Below are 15667 nucleotides of genomic sequence, written 5' to 3' on the forward strand. Positions count from 1 at the left end.
TTGAATATTTACAGACGTGGCTGCCGTAATTCACATTTGTGCAGTATCTTTACTTATGCTTTGTTGAGTGACTCTGGCAACACGATGACCTCCGACCCAAGAATGAACAGCCACTGAAAAACGCAACTTAAAGTGACCCAGAAACAACTTATAGGTTTGTGTTTCTGCAAGTACTTAAGATGGCAGTCAGCGGCTCGCCGGAGAGCTGTCGTCAATATCAGAAGCCATCAATCAGCAGCTGCTGCAAATGCAATCTAGCCGAGAAGTTGGGGCAAAGAGCTGTGAAGGGCTGCTGTGGTTGGAGCATGAAAATAAACTGCTTGTCACTAGTCTCTGTGCGCAGATGCTGACATTCAAGAAACCACATTGAAATGATTACTCTGCAATGCACAGGTCACTTTAGCTTAAATCTGTCAGGAGCAATTGTTGATTTAAATTCTTACAAGACCTGCTGAATATTTGTTTGATTGAGATTTTTGCTAAAGGGCTTAATACACTATCACAGGGAGACACCAACAGACAGAAACAGACCCCAACGGGCAGAAACGGACCCCAACAGACCCCGGCCGACACCAACAGAGACCAACAGAGACCAACAGACCCCAACAGACCCCAACAGAGACCAACAGACCCCAGCAGACCCCAGCAGACCCCAACAGAGACCAACAGACCCCAACAGACCCCAACAGACACCAACAGAGACCAACAGACCCCAACAGACCCCAACAGAGACCAACAGACCCCAACAGACCCCAACAGAGACCAACAGACCCCAACAGACACCAACAGAGACCAACAGACTCCAACAGACTCCAACAGAGAGTAACAGACAGTAATAAAAAGTAAACAAAACACAGAGACACAAGATACCATTTGAGGGTTCAAATGGAAACCTGAAATGCAGCTTAAACTGAACGTAAAAGTAGTGCTGCTATGAACCAGAGTGACACCTTTCTTATTCCCATTGTCAGTGTATTGAGTGTTCAGGGGGAGGCTCACTCTGCTGCTGACTGCTGAGACTGAGAGAGACAGTGATTTGGTCACTAATTGAGAAGTTATACATGGACTCACATGTCCAGATCAAAGTTGAGGAAAACATATTGTAAGCAGCGACTTCAACGTGCGACGAGTGAGTGGCGACGTGGCGGGCTGACCAAAGTGTTTCCTTCACTGAAGCGTCCCAATAGATGAAGGTTAATGCGAAATACTTCCTTCTCATGAGACAGCGTCCAACTGCAATCAGAAGAAGAATTTTAATGAAGTGTAAGTCCCAGCTTAGCTCCTACTCCCATAATACCAGATGCGCTCCGCGTGAGGCACGAAAACACATTTCAACACCTGCCGCTTACTGCTGTCAGTGAGAGAGCTTAAATAGACCCCCGACCCGAGGTTGCGTTTAGCCCAAACATCGTACACTCAACGGTCCAGTGTACATTACCCCCCAGCCGGGGCCATTGAGCCTCCTATCGCGTTGCTTGATTACATGTTAACATGGTGGTGCTGTGGTGACATGTGGAGCATGATTGGACGGAGTAAGTGTGAGGCTGTAATCCGCCGAGGCTGTTCGGGGGGGGGGGACGTCTCCTTGAAGTTGTCTTGGCTGTCCTCTAATTGACGAGACAGGTGCTTCCCGCCCCCCCTCCCCCCGTCCCCTTCCCACACCGTTGTTGTTGTCCTCCTTTTGTGTTCGCCGGCTCTCGCTTTTAACATTGCGTTTATTCCACAGTGAGTCGAGCCCCAGAAAAAACCTGGTTATCTCGTAATCTGAATAATGACATTTACAATCTAGAAGAAGAAACAATAGAAAAAACATTTGAATAACTTTTATCCATTTCTCTTGGTTTTTTCATTTTGTGAAAAACATTTAATAATTTAGCTACAACTGTATTTAAATGAAACCAAGTGAGATGTTTGGAGGACAAATGGATCTTTGGTGGAGCTTTTAACAAGTCACAGACATCTCCTCACTCGCTTCCTCTTGAAGGCTCCCAAGGCCCCAGAGAGCCACGACATGTGTGAGTAACGTCCTGCTCCATGTACGTAACCCGCCTTCAGCTCCTCCCCCTCGGCCGCCCGCCACGTTTACTGCTGCAACATCCCTCTGTTGTACATCATCTGAACATCACCCTCATCCTCATCTGATTCCGACGCCGTCCGACCACCCGATTTATTAACAACAGTTTTAATAAAGTTTTAACACCATAATTTGTCCTTTGGTCCATTTGAACCATTTTGTTATTTATAGGTGGGTGTAACTTCAGCCTAGTTTGTTCTCCACTTGCTGAATGTGTTTACTGGGGCCTCAGCAGGCTGCAAACACACATGACTCCATCCCTGAAGATCGCTACGGGGACGTGGGGGAGGTGGACATACATCACGGTGGCTGCTGATGGGCCTCCCGCGATCCATCAGTGCCTGCTGCCCTCAAAGTAGAGGAGCTGAGATGGTTGAGTGCAGGAGACCCCTCTGAGAGACGCTTGATGGCATCGCGTCGTGATATCACGCTGACAAGCAGCTCTCTTTACAAACGGATGACTTTGTTCTTAACTCTCCCGTTTCCCCCTCAGCTGTTGGAATCGCCCGTTTTCCACGTCTCACAGCCCCCCCCCCCCCCCCCCCCCCCACCCCGAGGGACCAGAGGGCAATGCGGTGTGGACGCTCTACGGCCCGAGCCTCCTAAAATAAGAGGGTAATCCTCGCGGTTTGACACCGGGGAGCAAAAGCAGACGAGTGATGGGCTGTCATGAGGAAGAGGGACGGCCCATGTTGACACAGGGACATAATGTTTTATGAAGCCGGTTTGGAACAGAGGACTATGAATAGAACGCAGATAGGCTGCTGCGCTCGAGGTCTACTTGGCTCCCAAAGCTGCAGGCAGGCCTCCAGAAGGCCCGGGGCGCCACACTTTAGTTTGAAGGAGTTGCAAGTTCAAGTTTACATTTATCCTTTTATTCAGTCGGTCAAAGTCAGGTCCTGTCTCACAGGTACGAGGCTCAGTCCTAGTTCATTCTTGTGTTTTAGGCGCTATGGTATTTTCTTTCATTTGATGATCTGTTTACGTTGCGTTCTGAAGCAGATGGTTTGGTCCTGAGTGGCTCCAACCCATTTCTCACTCAGACGGTGTACTAGTGGTCCACTGGGAATCTATCATTTATTTTTGAAGTCTTCTATATTATTTTAAAATCACTTCATTTAGAAATCAAGTCCAATATTTTGGTTTGATTAAACATGCAGAGCCATGTCACAAAGTCCTGGACACGTGAGATTTAACAAATTTAAACTGCTGATTATATACAAGGAATTCTAAAGACATCAGAGGATGTTGGAAAAAAAACTTGGTTTTGAGAGTAGATGAAGCTTGAAATGGTGAATATATAATTGATATGAAGCCTTTGAAAGATTAGGAAAATAGTTGTGTACATAGTGTTTAAGTGAACAGCATTCACTAAATGCAGACTAACACAACAGTGGATGCTTGTTCACATTCAGCCGCCTTTGTTTAAGGATTAAACCACTGAGTGGAGGCTTTCCACTTCAAATGTGTCAAACTCAGTAAAAACTGTTCTGGTTCCCCCCCCCCCAGTGAGGAAACAATAGTTATCTTGTTTAGTTCTTACCAGTTAATGGCAATGCAAGGAAAGCTGACTTTAATCGTATTCCAAACTCCAAAATAAACACTGAAAGATAAAAACACACTGACATCACTTTATTGTATTTATTACCAGGAGAATCTTTATTCAAAAACCGGATCATTTTTGACATGTAGTCTCATAAATCCGACCTCTCTCTAAACACTTCTACTGCTGCCTGTTGTATGAATATTTCATTTGGTTTAAAATTACTTAAATTGTTACAGCTAAATCTGAGCCTCCAAGTAAAACAGGACTACGAGAAACTCTCGGATCTGAGATGCAGAGAGAAGGCAGGTCAGGTAATAAATACTTTATTTTCACATTAGTAATAAAAATGTTGTCTTTTGCAGAGCACAATTTTCTCCTTTGTGCTGTACAATTTTAAATTGTGTGTTTGACAGACATTTTTTCATCCTACTTAAATAACGTTATGTACAGCAGTTCAAACCGGCTCAAGAGAACTATTGTTCAGGAAATGTTCCACAATTTAAAAAAAAAAAAAAAAAAAGAAAAGAAACAGAAGCCGTTTCGCTTGTTAATCATCGGCCACCTCCATTGGCTGCTCCGCCTCCGGCTCCTCCACCCGATTGGTCCTGAGCGCCAGACATCATGAGGAACAGAACGAGGGGCACGATGTACATCCACTGGAGAAGAAAAAAAGAAAGAAGGTAAAGAAAGTAAAGACGTCAAGTTTTTTTTAAAAGACAACAATTCTCACAGAAATCAGTCCCAGATTGGTCTCCCCAGATTAGATTCTATTTAGTTTCTGAACAGAAGAAACATTAAAAGTGAGTGAAAAACTAAAGAATAAAGAGGAAATCTCAGTGTCAAAACCAAACACACACGTTCATAATAATTATTAAAATTTGGATGGTTTTGTGTGGAGGCTTCCTTCAGAAAACAATTGGGCTTTTTCAGACATTGGAATGTATTTGGCCGGGACGCCTGGGGGGAAAAAAAAAAAAACCATCAAAGGAGGAAAATGTTGGAAACAAAGTGGAGGATTGTTGGTTAGTCGTGTAGAAGTTAAATAGATCAATTGACAGGAGGATGAGAAGAAGAGGAAAGAACAAGCCACAAGTAAGAAAACAGTACTTCAGTGGGAATCAGCTCTGCTCTCTGCCTCCCCCTGCTGGGGGCTGCGCTGAGTTGGACACCATGAGGAAGATTGCCCCTCCCAGAATCAAATACCACTGGAACACAGCACAGCATCGAGTCAACACACGGTCACTGGATGCAGCACACAGTCAGGAGAGGGGGGGGGGGGGGGGGGGGGGGAGACATGCGATAGGACGCGGCGCCCGGGTCCTCTTCGGAGACTGACTTCTCCAAATGTCACAAAAAAGGACTCGCGTGGTACTAAAGGTTCGACTTGGAACTCTGAGGGCGGAATGAAGCGCAGTAGAAGGAGGCTCGGGCTGCTGTGACAGCTGTCAAACTCTGGTGGAGAACCCCGAGGCCTAGAGGGGGGAGGCGGAAAAGTTCGAGGGGGCCAGTTTGTTTGCGGTGTGAAGGCAATCCAGAAGAGCCCGTGTTCTGAGGAGATCATCTGGTAACCGTGGCAACATGTACATCAAGTAGCTTCAGAGCCACCACCGTTCGTTTGAAAGTCCGTCTCATTTCTATACAATGAAACTCTCGGGCATCCTGACTCCTTTAGACACAAAAGGATCATTGTGATCAATCAAAAAGTCATTGTGCTCGCAGGTCTGGTTAAACTAGTGAAGCCCCCAATAGTAGATCACGTTTGCAGACCTTTAAGTATCCATAAATACTGCTGAATGGCGTTGTCATTCTGAATGAAGTATCTTGCCATTGGAGCAACAGAGGCTCCGTTTGGCGGCTCACATCCCACAGAAAAACAAAAAGCGCTTCGTCCTGGGCGGGAACTCAGTAGTGATGCTGTAAGACCAATTCAATTTGCTGACAGTGATGTGAAACTTTGAGTAGATCTCGACAGCTATCATTTTCTGATTTCAAAAGTTATAGGGAGGCCATCTTTTGTTCCACAAATATTGGAAGATTAAAATGAAAGCCAAAATCAAACAAAAAAAGTATTGATGTGCGCTGTATACTACTTTATTTTTAACACTTGCAGAGAGAGCCCAACAGCTTGGTGCCCTTTTCAGCAGGTTTTCAGTGAGACTACTTACATATTTAGCAAAGAACGATTTCTGCTCCTGTGGATTCTTCCCTTTCTTCTCAGATTCTTGTTCCATTCGTTCCAGGAAGAGAGCCGTCTCGGGTCTGGGAAGAAAGTTGGCGATTACTATGATTCAAACAAAGCCCAAAACATTCCATGCATGTGAAAGTCAGACCAGTGCAGAGAGACTTGCTCTGACCGTGAGGAAGAGGAGTAAAGCTGCTACGCAAATCGCAAATAGGACTAAAGACAACTTCCAAATAAGGATTTCACTGATGCAGATTACTTCGGACACAAAAGGCCTTTTCTACCACGAGCAGTCGAGCTTCATCAAGCATTTGAGACGAGTCCATCGTTAATCACTGACCCCGGTGCATTGACAGGAGCCGTGACGCTGAGCGTGGTGTTAAAAACCTCAAGGTCAACTTCGTCTTCAACCTCGGTGCCCCTGCAGGCTCCCGGTAACGTCACTATGGAAACGCCGATGAGGTAACCAGAGACGTCGGTGTGGAGGTGGATGACGTCGCTCAGATGGGACTCGACCATGGCACACTGAGGAGCGGGATAGGGGTCCATGTCAGTTACAGCAATTAAGAGCAAGTCTGTATCACTCACACGGAAAGGATAACGTTTGCTCTAATAGGCAATATGACATTTTGGAGACCCCTCAGAGAATATCTATTCATGCATGTCTTTATGTTTTGTGCAGGGATGTAGCTCCACAATGCTTACACACTGGAATCCTAAAAACAATTCATTTTAGATAAAATATGTGTTTCACGCGTATGTTAAAACAGCAAAGAAAAGATTATCCATCAGGGGGGAAAATTGCCTTTGGCTCAGCAAAAGATTAATGTTAGTTGTTTTAGTGACTCGTTTGCAAAAAATAACTATTTTAAAACCCCCACTCTAGGAGCAATGTAGATCTGGAGCTGAATCTTTACCTAACCTTTAATACCTTAAAACAATACTTTGGAAACTATTTTTGATCTCTAATAACCAGTAATAAAACTATAAAAGCTTACAAACCTAGATTTGTTTGCCCAAACACTTAATGTCATAACAAAAGTACAAAAAATACAACAAACCCAAAAATAAAATAGCATTTTTTACCGATTAAGACCTTGAAACACCATTCTTCAATGAAATCGCATTGGTTGCACATTTCTAGATGAAGCAGATATTCTTCCATTCATCTCTAGGTTTCCAAATACACGCTGGCTGAGCAACCTTTAGCTGCCGGTGAACACGTTTTTCCCGTTGAGAATAAGTGAAAGACGTACGGCTCTGACAAACGCCGTGAGGTGACCTTCCAGCTGGCGCTCCGTCTGGCGGTCTGCCTGCAGCAGCACACGGGGCACTCGGATTCTGTAGAGTCCGTCCACTGCAGCCACTTCCTGAGGACCCACACAGAACGGATCACACTCAAACTACTCTGTGCCACAGGATTACTCAAATGTGTAATAATTGGGATTTCTGGACAGAAGTAACTAGAGCATCCCTCTGTTCTCCAGCCTGCAGCTCACCTTCAGCTTGGCTCGGTCCTCCTCAGACAGCTGGCTGGGAGTGAGGGAGACACTCGGCTCCCTTCCAGCCTTCAACAGCAGCGACCCACGGAATCTGAACTTTGCCACATCATCTGCAACAACATGGGGAACAACGCAGGACACTCCTTCAATGACGCTTTTCACAGCAGATATTTTGACATGACAATGAGCAACGTCTTGGTTTATTTGATGACATCAATGAGGGGCAGCGTTCCACTTTGGGGGGGGGGGGGGGGGGCTGATGTTGTGCAATGTGGTTCGATTGAACAGATGACGTTTAACATTACGTTAACGCAGCTGTACCATCGTTCACGTTATCACTTTTCCTGCTATGTTAGACAGATACATAGAGATACATAGAGACATAAAAAACTAGATTAGACTGACAGACTTTTGAATGGAGTTCTTTCCATTCGGGTCTGAAGCCAGCGATGGTAGCATAAGCCTGCTTAGCTTAACAACATTAGCAATCATTTACTATACCGTAAACCATAATAACAATGCATCCTCACCAACTTCAAATGAGTGTTCGAGTGGTACGGAGAAACCACCAAATTCAGTGTCCATGGCATCGCCAACCTGGTTATAAAAATAGAAGATACAACGTTAGTAGTGTTAGCAATCACCGGGTTAAAGCTAATGCTAATTTGTTAGCCAGCAGGTGCAGTTTCCGCTTAACGGCAGTTAAATGCTTGCGTTAAATTAATGCGATTTCACACTTACTCTTCTTCCATTATTACAACCTACAAAACTCGTACACACGGCAAACAAAACAGTAGAAACAACTGTGATTTTAAATGGCAGGGGACGGGCCATTTTTGACAGAAATGAGCACCGGAAGACAAAGCGTGTAAGTGTTTCACCAACTTGAGCACTTCCGGAGGGATTTTCAAAATAGAGGTCTTTAAAAGACGTATATTTCATTTTAGCAGCATCAAAAGCTGATTTGGAAGCTAATTAGTTGCCACAGCGTAATTAACAACTTGTTTCATATATATATATTATATATATCCCTTTTATCGAAGTTATCAGAATTTTAAGATTTGCATTATATATTTTTCACTTTACAACAAGCTTGTCTCAAGCTAACAGAGTGCTTCATCACGCATCCCTCCGTACACGCATCTTTTTTGCATATCTGGCGCTATTTAAGGTATGTGCTGACCTAGTTTTCATGCATGTTTGTTTATGCATAGCCTACCACTCAATATATTCCAAATGACTTGTCATTTTCTGAGCGTATTCATGTTGTCATCTGTTATTGTCAGTGCTACTGCACAGGGACAATTAGTATTTTTAGCATTTTGGCCATTACTGCATTTTTTGAACCAGCTCTCTATGTGTGTTGCTGTCTTAGAACGTGTCAGCAACAATGTCTTGTGCTTTTTCTTCTTTGCAAATTAAAGAAGTTATAAACTACTATTTTTGGTTACCTGTCAGCTTAGTGAAACCTCAACTGTTGGCTGAAACAAAGAAGGTTGTCACAGAAAGAATAATTTACCTACGCTGAGTTGTTGAATTCCCAAAAAGTTGGAGCTAAAATCCAGTTGGCCTGGTATTTATTTTCAGACAGCCGTGTCTTTGTATACTTATAGAGGACCATGTGTCAAATATCTAGCTCAATATATTTAAACCGAAACACAATATGTCAAAGATACCATGTCACTGACCTTGACCTTACAAACAAGGTGAGGGTTGATGACGTCCATCACCCCTTGGTTCTGGATGTGACACATTAAGGACCAGCAGAGGCTGCTAACAGACCAGAAAAGACCCCGAGCCTTCCTCTCACTTCCTCCCACCCCCCCCCCAGCCTCCGCCCCTCCAAAAAGCTCTAAAAGTGCCACTTTAACAGCTGAATAATACATATTAATGTCCTTTGATGAAGAGCGTTGTTCGTGTTGGTAAATTCCTCAGTCAGCATTCTATGTTCTACCGTGCACTGCGTTTTATTTACTTAAATGTCCCTTTACAGGAGAAAAATAAATTGTCAAACAGAGCAGAAAACTGCTGCTGCACTTATCTCAAGACCAACATCAGCATCTTATTTTCATAGTGTGCCGACGCACCGGTGACCTTGGTAAGATCGTCCTGATAATGGTTGCACATGTATAACGGAATACAAAAGACTAGCTGATTTCACTTGTTCGTTGTCTGAGGGCAGCTGTGACTTGTTTCATTCAACAACTCGTCTTACTTTTCTTTAACATACTGACACATCCTCTGTACTGTAAGTATGTCTGGGAGTGCATTCAACGTGAGTTCAAGTTACATGAGAAACAAAAGTCTTACATTAACCACAATGGGGAACTTTGATAGATGAATTTTGACCTCTTCGAAAACCTGCAACTACAAAAATAAACACGGTGAAACTGATATTTTGTGCAACGCTTTCGTGCAAAAAGCCTTTGTTTTTTTGGGAGGTGTGAATCAATAGAGTATCTTGATTCTTGCATGAATTGATCCCCCCTCCCTCCCCTGCATGTGCTGCACAGACAGATTTTCTCCTCGTTATGTGGCAACTAAGGGGCAGCACGTCCGGGTCTCGCTCCCCTCGTCGGGGGTTCTGCGCCAGAAGAGCCACAAAACTTGGAAGCTTCGAACCCAGAGAGACGGGGAGAAGCAGAAGAAAGTTTCTCTCAGATGTGAGTGATGCGTTTTATTTCTCAATTCTCATTCCAAGGCTCAGGAGTTCTGCTGACTCGCAACGAGTGAAAGGCATCCATCATTTTAAACCTCAACGTTAACGCATCAAAGTGCTGAGGAGGAGTTTGGAATTCATTTGAATCCGTTCAAAGTTCAGAGTATCAAAAGGTCACTACTGTTGTCACGTTGTAACCTTACATATCGGCAGACGGGGTCCACGGTGCCTCACGTCTTCGAAATGCACAGAACACACCACTCGACCCTCTGGAGATACCAAGAAGATGACTGAATGATTTGCGTCGCCATGTTCGGGACTTGTAATGGTTTTTGATTCGCTGTTAGCATCGCTGCCGTTAGCTGTCTGTGTGGAGCAGTTTGTTTCTCTCCGGGCTTCTGCTCCGTGTGAAAGGGGGGGGGGGGGGGGGGGTCTCTGCGCGGAGCATATGGCGACTGAGGCATGTGGCTCCCCTGGGCGCTGCCTTTGAAGCTGTGCAGGCCTGTACTGTATCTATTCCCCATTACTGGGACAGCACATTATTCTCTGTCAGCGCCCCAAAACAACGGTGTCACCTTACTATTCTTGGTGAAATGTGAAAGCGTTCCACCAAACGGGGGCTTTGAGGGAAGACAGCACCACCCGTGCTGTTAAAAGATGGATTGTTGGAAAAAAATGCTGCGAGAAAGTCAACTTAATTTATTTATAATTAGAATAAGTTTGGAGTTGATCACTGAAATATCATTTTCTAATGAATTAATTGATTTTATGTTTTTTTTTCCGACAAAATTGTATTGAACGACACATTTAACATCCAGGGAGAGACTAAAACTGACCCAAAAAGAAACACAACACAGCAATAAAGAGATCAAAAATAGAAAGAGACACAACATAACTCCAAAGAGACATATTTCAACTTTAAAGAAACATAAATAGCTGCGGAGACACAAAAAACTATAAACCAAATTATTAAATAAAGATCTTTGCTGAATAAATAATCTTTACTTAAAAAGATCTTTCCTTATTTTCACAAAAATCCCGATTTGCCGTTTACATTTGAGTTTTGTCATGGCGTCTTCCCTTTAACCACCACAATCAATTAAAAACAAATCTGTTTAAATTCGGCACTCCGATCAAACCGAGTTGGACGCAAAGCGCTGACTGTGAGGGGAAAGCCGATGGGAAGGTGGAGAGACCCGGCTTCACTTGGGCTTAACGTTTGCTTCGGCGAGGCTTAACTAATGCAAGCGTTAAATTACTGTGATGTCATCTTTCTTACAGCGGATCACTGGTTCGTAAAGGAAGCCGATGGTTGGTCTCCTGCATCCACCTCGAATCCACAGTTGATCTCCACCGATTCAAAGACAGATGAGCTGTGAGTGCTCATAATTTAGCTTAAAGTGGTGAATATACAGTAATCTCACTCCGGGGGGGGGGGGGGGGGTTTCGTTCTCCTTGAACATCTGAATCTCAGGTTGCACGTCAGCCCCAAATAGCCGCCTCTCTTTCACACCAAAATTCTCACAGAATGCTAATTGTTCTGTTAGCATTCTGCAACTTTGACGAGCAAGGAAGCTCGTGTGGGATTTAAAAAAAAGACGGGAAAGGAAAGAGGAAAAGCTGCTCGAATGCATCATTCAACGCCGACAACACGCGTCGTCGGGAAATCAAAGGAAGACGGACCCAAGGCCACAGTGGTTTAGTCCCGTACCTCTGCAGTGAGCTCCTTCCGACGGCCTTTAACCTTGTGCCTCCTATCGTTGCAAAGGGGCCTTTCAGCCCCATAAAACAGGCTTCTGAGAACAAATGGGATTATCAGATCTTTGCTCTCCATTTTATTCCCTCTCATCCTCTTCAGATCTGGAGAATATGAATGTTATTGCGGTCCGGACCTTGTTTTACTTTCTTTCCCCCCCAGGGTTTGTTTTAGCTGGTTTTAGATATTCTTGTTTCAAGCGTTTTATTGATATTTGATTTTTTTTTTCTTTTACGGAATCATTAGTCAATCATTAGTCGATCTGCCCGGTTGAACAACGCTGTGAGTACGGCCTGGTTGGGTTGCACAGGCATCATATTTTAGTAGAGGCGCGTCTACTGTTTCTCAAAAGCTGACCCAGCAGAAGATGAAGCGTTTCTGACGTGATTATTTGGACCGGCGAGGATAAAATTAAAGACCCTCCTCTGATCCCCCAAGGAAGAGACACATTCTGCAGCTCTGACCCCACCTTAACGTAACTATTCACCACGTCAAACACATCTGAGCTTACTCCAAATCAATCAAATAGTCAGCCGCTCGGTTTCCCGGCTCCAGGGACCGAGGAGCTCAGCGGCGGGACGCGTTCCCTCGGGGGGGGGGGGCGGACTCTTCTTCACTGCTCCGAAAGGGCTTTTACCACCACTGGCGTCTTCCTTCTGCTCCTCAAAGCTCTGCGGGTCCTGCCAAGGGTTTCAAGTGACAGCCTTTCTGCTTCCCTCCTTGTTCCACTTGTCGAGGGGGAGGATGAAGTCACTGACAGTGGTGGTGTGTGTTTGGGGAGGGGGGGGGGGGGGGTGTTGAGGTGATAAAAAGGGGATGAGGGAGGAAATGCGGGCAGATCCACAGACAAGAGAGGAGGAAGACGCCTTGAGAGGAGTCGCAGTAAACAGAGACATGCCTGAGCCCCAGAAGCCAGGTAAGACGGTGCAACCTGCAGGTAACAACAGTTCAGTGTTGGCTTATGACATTAAATTACAAAAAGAAAAAAGACAAACAAATGTGAAGCCATTATTTCAATAAATATCCTTGAACTTGAAACGAATGAGACTAGTTTTCACAGGATTATTTATTTGCATCCACTCGTAATAAAGTTGACGCTGACATGATCACAACGCTTTATTTGTACCGAATGCATGCAAATGGAAGCCGGCAATCCACATCGGCTCAAACTCAGGTTTCACTCAAAGCTCTGCAGACTATATGTCTTTTTGGGGGACGATTAAGATGTTCTTTCTTTGTTCAACAAATCAGGAGAAACAAGATGTTAATGTCAGATAGTCATAAGAGATTATCATAAACATGCAAACCAGTTGAGACGGAATAGAAGATTTCTATCCATAATGTTATGTAATGTGTTTGTATCACAGACTGTTGAAACCCAATGCTGCAAAATGCACCCGGCAGTCACTGCCACGAGCTTTACGTTGCATGGTTCATTACAATATAAATGCATTTCTCAACAAAACAGACAGAAGAGAAAGCAAACGCCTGGTTTCCTCTCTGACAGCTGCTGTCATCTCTCTGTAAACCACGTGAGATTACACGGCCTGAACGCGCCGAGACGCAACGGATCCGCAACGTTGAAGCGAATCCGAGGGCATCGCACCGCCTTTGTCAACGGTGACCTCGGCGTAAATCAGCGGCCCGGGGCTTGAACCTGAGAACCGAACGCGTGCGGCATCAGAGGAGCAGGGAGGCGGATAGACAGCGGAGAGACGAATGGGGAGGGGGGAGGAAGGGGGGGGGGGGGGGGGCGTTGTGATTTGTTAAAGCGCCCCTTTGCCGAGTCAGGTGTGACTACCTGGCATCGTATCTCTGCACCTCAGACTCCTAATCCACCCGACCCCCCCGATAGGCTGCGTTACTCTGTCGTGCCGTCTCCATCCCGCCCCATCGATCCGTGGGGGGGGGGGCACACATCGCTCTCTCTCTGTGTGCGAAAAAATCCCATTTCTTTTTCTCATGGATTTTAGTCGCCTTCTCCGTCACGGGCCGATGGCGATGCTGTTTTTTTTCGTTGTTTTGTCGGCCGTTGACGTGCGGTGGAACAGATCGTGACAGATTTTGACGGATCTGAAATGTTCCCCCCCCCCCCCCCTCCCCCCCCTCCCCCCTCCCTCCGGACCGCTTTCCCTTTTTCATTCTCAGTAATTCCACCCCCGTCACATCTTACCAATGTGTCGCCCATCCGGCGAGCTGACATCACCGCTATCGCATTCCCACACCACACAGCGCCTCTTGTTCTTGTGTTTCCACCCATCCCATATCACTGGCGCTCTCTTGAACCTCCTCACAACCCCTCTGCCCCTGTCGATCAGCTGGTCACAGCTCATTTGACCCCCCCACGTCCGCCCCGTGGCGTCCTGCTCTCTGCCCCGGGTACTCAAGAAGGCCCCGGGGATCAGGGGGGTAGCGGGCGCCCCGATAAACAGCCACGAGAACACTTCCAAAAGCGCAGAAGCCGCGGCCCTCGTGGATCAACGAGGAGAGCGACGCCTCCGGGGGGGTCGGAGGTGTGCGTCCGTTCCGTCGGCTCCTGGTCGACCACTTTTTCGAATGGGCCAGAAGCGTTTCTCACTGCAGCGCTGACCGGTTTCGTGGCTTGGTAGTTCTTGTTAAACCTCGCTGGCTCGGCTCCCTCCACCAGAACACCTCACCTCTCACAACGGGGGCCGGAGCGCCATGGGGCATCTCCATGGAAACCGTCAACTAAGCCATATATTTGAAACCGATATTTCTGATCAGTAGTCCCAGATAACCCGAGTAGGTCTGAATTCATGTGTGTGACTCAGTGTTTTATTCCTGCTTCAAGATGTTTTTTTGTCCAGAGGAATTCTGGACGTTCCTCGGCTGTCTGACTATTAGCTCGAGTCGATGGAAAACGTCTTGGTGTCCGCCTCGTTGTCTTTGGAGAGCAGCAGTTGTTCGGTGGAAGGTCAACCATTGGTCCGCTGGTCCAGTGTAGCGTTACCTCATACCGAGGCTATCATCGAGCTCCCTCAGGTCTGCCCCCCCCCCCCCCCCCCCCCCTGCTGCTTGACGGATCGCTGGCAGATGCGTGGTCCACAGCGGGCGGCGGCGTGATGTGTCGTGGACGGCGTCTCCCCCCTGTGTGCTGGACAGAACGCAGGCCTTCCCCCGAAAGCTGCCGCTGTGATGTCAGAGAGGCCTATTTGGAGGCGCAGTGTGTGTGTGTGTGTGTGTGTGCGTGTGTGTGTGCGCATGTGTGTGCGCGTAGCGACGCTAGCTAAGAAGACAAAAGGAAACGAATGGGAAGCCGAAGTGGATGACAGTTTAATAAGGCGTTTAGAGGCGCCTTTGTTTACCGAACTCCACAGATTCCTCATCCCTAAATTAGAGTTGCGTTTGGCAATTGTCTTCTTGTGTTGAGAGGGCTTCATTCACGTAATAACAATTCATTAAAATGGCTCGGGGGGGGGACGTCTACAGCATCGCTGTGAAATCTAATCTGCTGTTCCCAACCACTTTTATTCCTCATCCAAACCTATTACCACATCTTTTTATTCCTCCTCCCCTGTTTGTCCATGAACCTTCCTCCTCACGCGTGGCGTGGGGTGGGGGGTGGGGGATGGGGGGGGGGGGGGGGGGGGGGGGGGGAGAGAGAGAGAGAGAGAGAGAGACATATCACTGATGGAATTCAAACAAGCCATAATTCTCATCATTGTCACTTGAACCCGATGTTATGAACAGCCATTCCATCCCTCACACCCCCCCCCCCCCCCCTCGGTCCTCCGCCACAACGGGCTCAAAGCCCGACCGCCTCGGCCCGGCATACACCGAATAACACCGGCATGTCAACACCGCTAAAGGTTTACCAACTCGGTCGGACAGTCATTATCGGTGGCATTTCTCTTTGGAGAGAGGGGGGAGAGAGAGAGAGAGAGAGGGGGAGAGAGAGAGAGAGGGGGAGAGAGAGAGAGAGAGAGA

The 15667-nt window shown here is 46.4% G+C and overlaps 1 protein-coding gene and 1 long non-coding RNA gene across 3 annotated transcripts in view; one reads left to right on the forward strand and one right to left on the reverse strand.

Moving 5' to 3' along the window:
- Positions 1–3927: 3927 nt before the first annotated feature.
- On the reverse strand, positions 3928–8202 carry emc10 (ER membrane protein complex subunit 10). Of its 2 annotated transcripts, XM_037476807.2 has the most exons (8): positions 8046–8202; positions 7835–7901; positions 7302–7414; positions 7059–7172; positions 6143–6327; positions 5786–5879; positions 4728–4825; positions 3928–4276 (listed from the first exon to the last, which is right to left on the reverse strand). In XM_037476807.2, exons 1-7 carry the CDS (start codon positions 8136–8138, stop codon positions 4739–4741), a joined length of 753 nt encoding a protein of 250 aa, XP_037332704.1. In that variant the 5' UTR covers positions 8139–8202; the 3' UTR covers positions 3928–4276; positions 4728–4738. The 2 variants fall into 2 exon arrangements, with proteins under 2 accessions (XP_037332704.1, XP_037332703.1); XM_037476806.2 differs by lacking the exon at positions 4728–4825 and having other exon boundaries at positions 8046–8201.
- Positions 8203–8323: 121 nt separating this feature from the next.
- LOC134133000 (uncharacterized) overlaps positions 8324–15667 on the forward strand; it is a 13114-nt gene continuing 5770 nt past the window's right edge. The window contains exons 1-2 of the long non-coding RNA XR_009957148.1: positions 8324–8475; positions 9818–9967. This is a non-coding gene — a long non-coding RNA (uncharacterized LOC134133000). The remainder of the gene's footprint in view (positions 8476–9817; positions 9968–15667) is intronic.

The sequence above is a fragment of the Pungitius pungitius genome, chromosome 12 (genome assembly GCF_949316345.1).
Source record: "Pungitius pungitius chromosome 12, fPunPun2.1, whole genome shotgun sequence".
Lineage (NCBI taxonomy): Eukaryota > Metazoa > Chordata > Actinopteri > Perciformes > Gasterosteidae > Pungitius > Pungitius pungitius.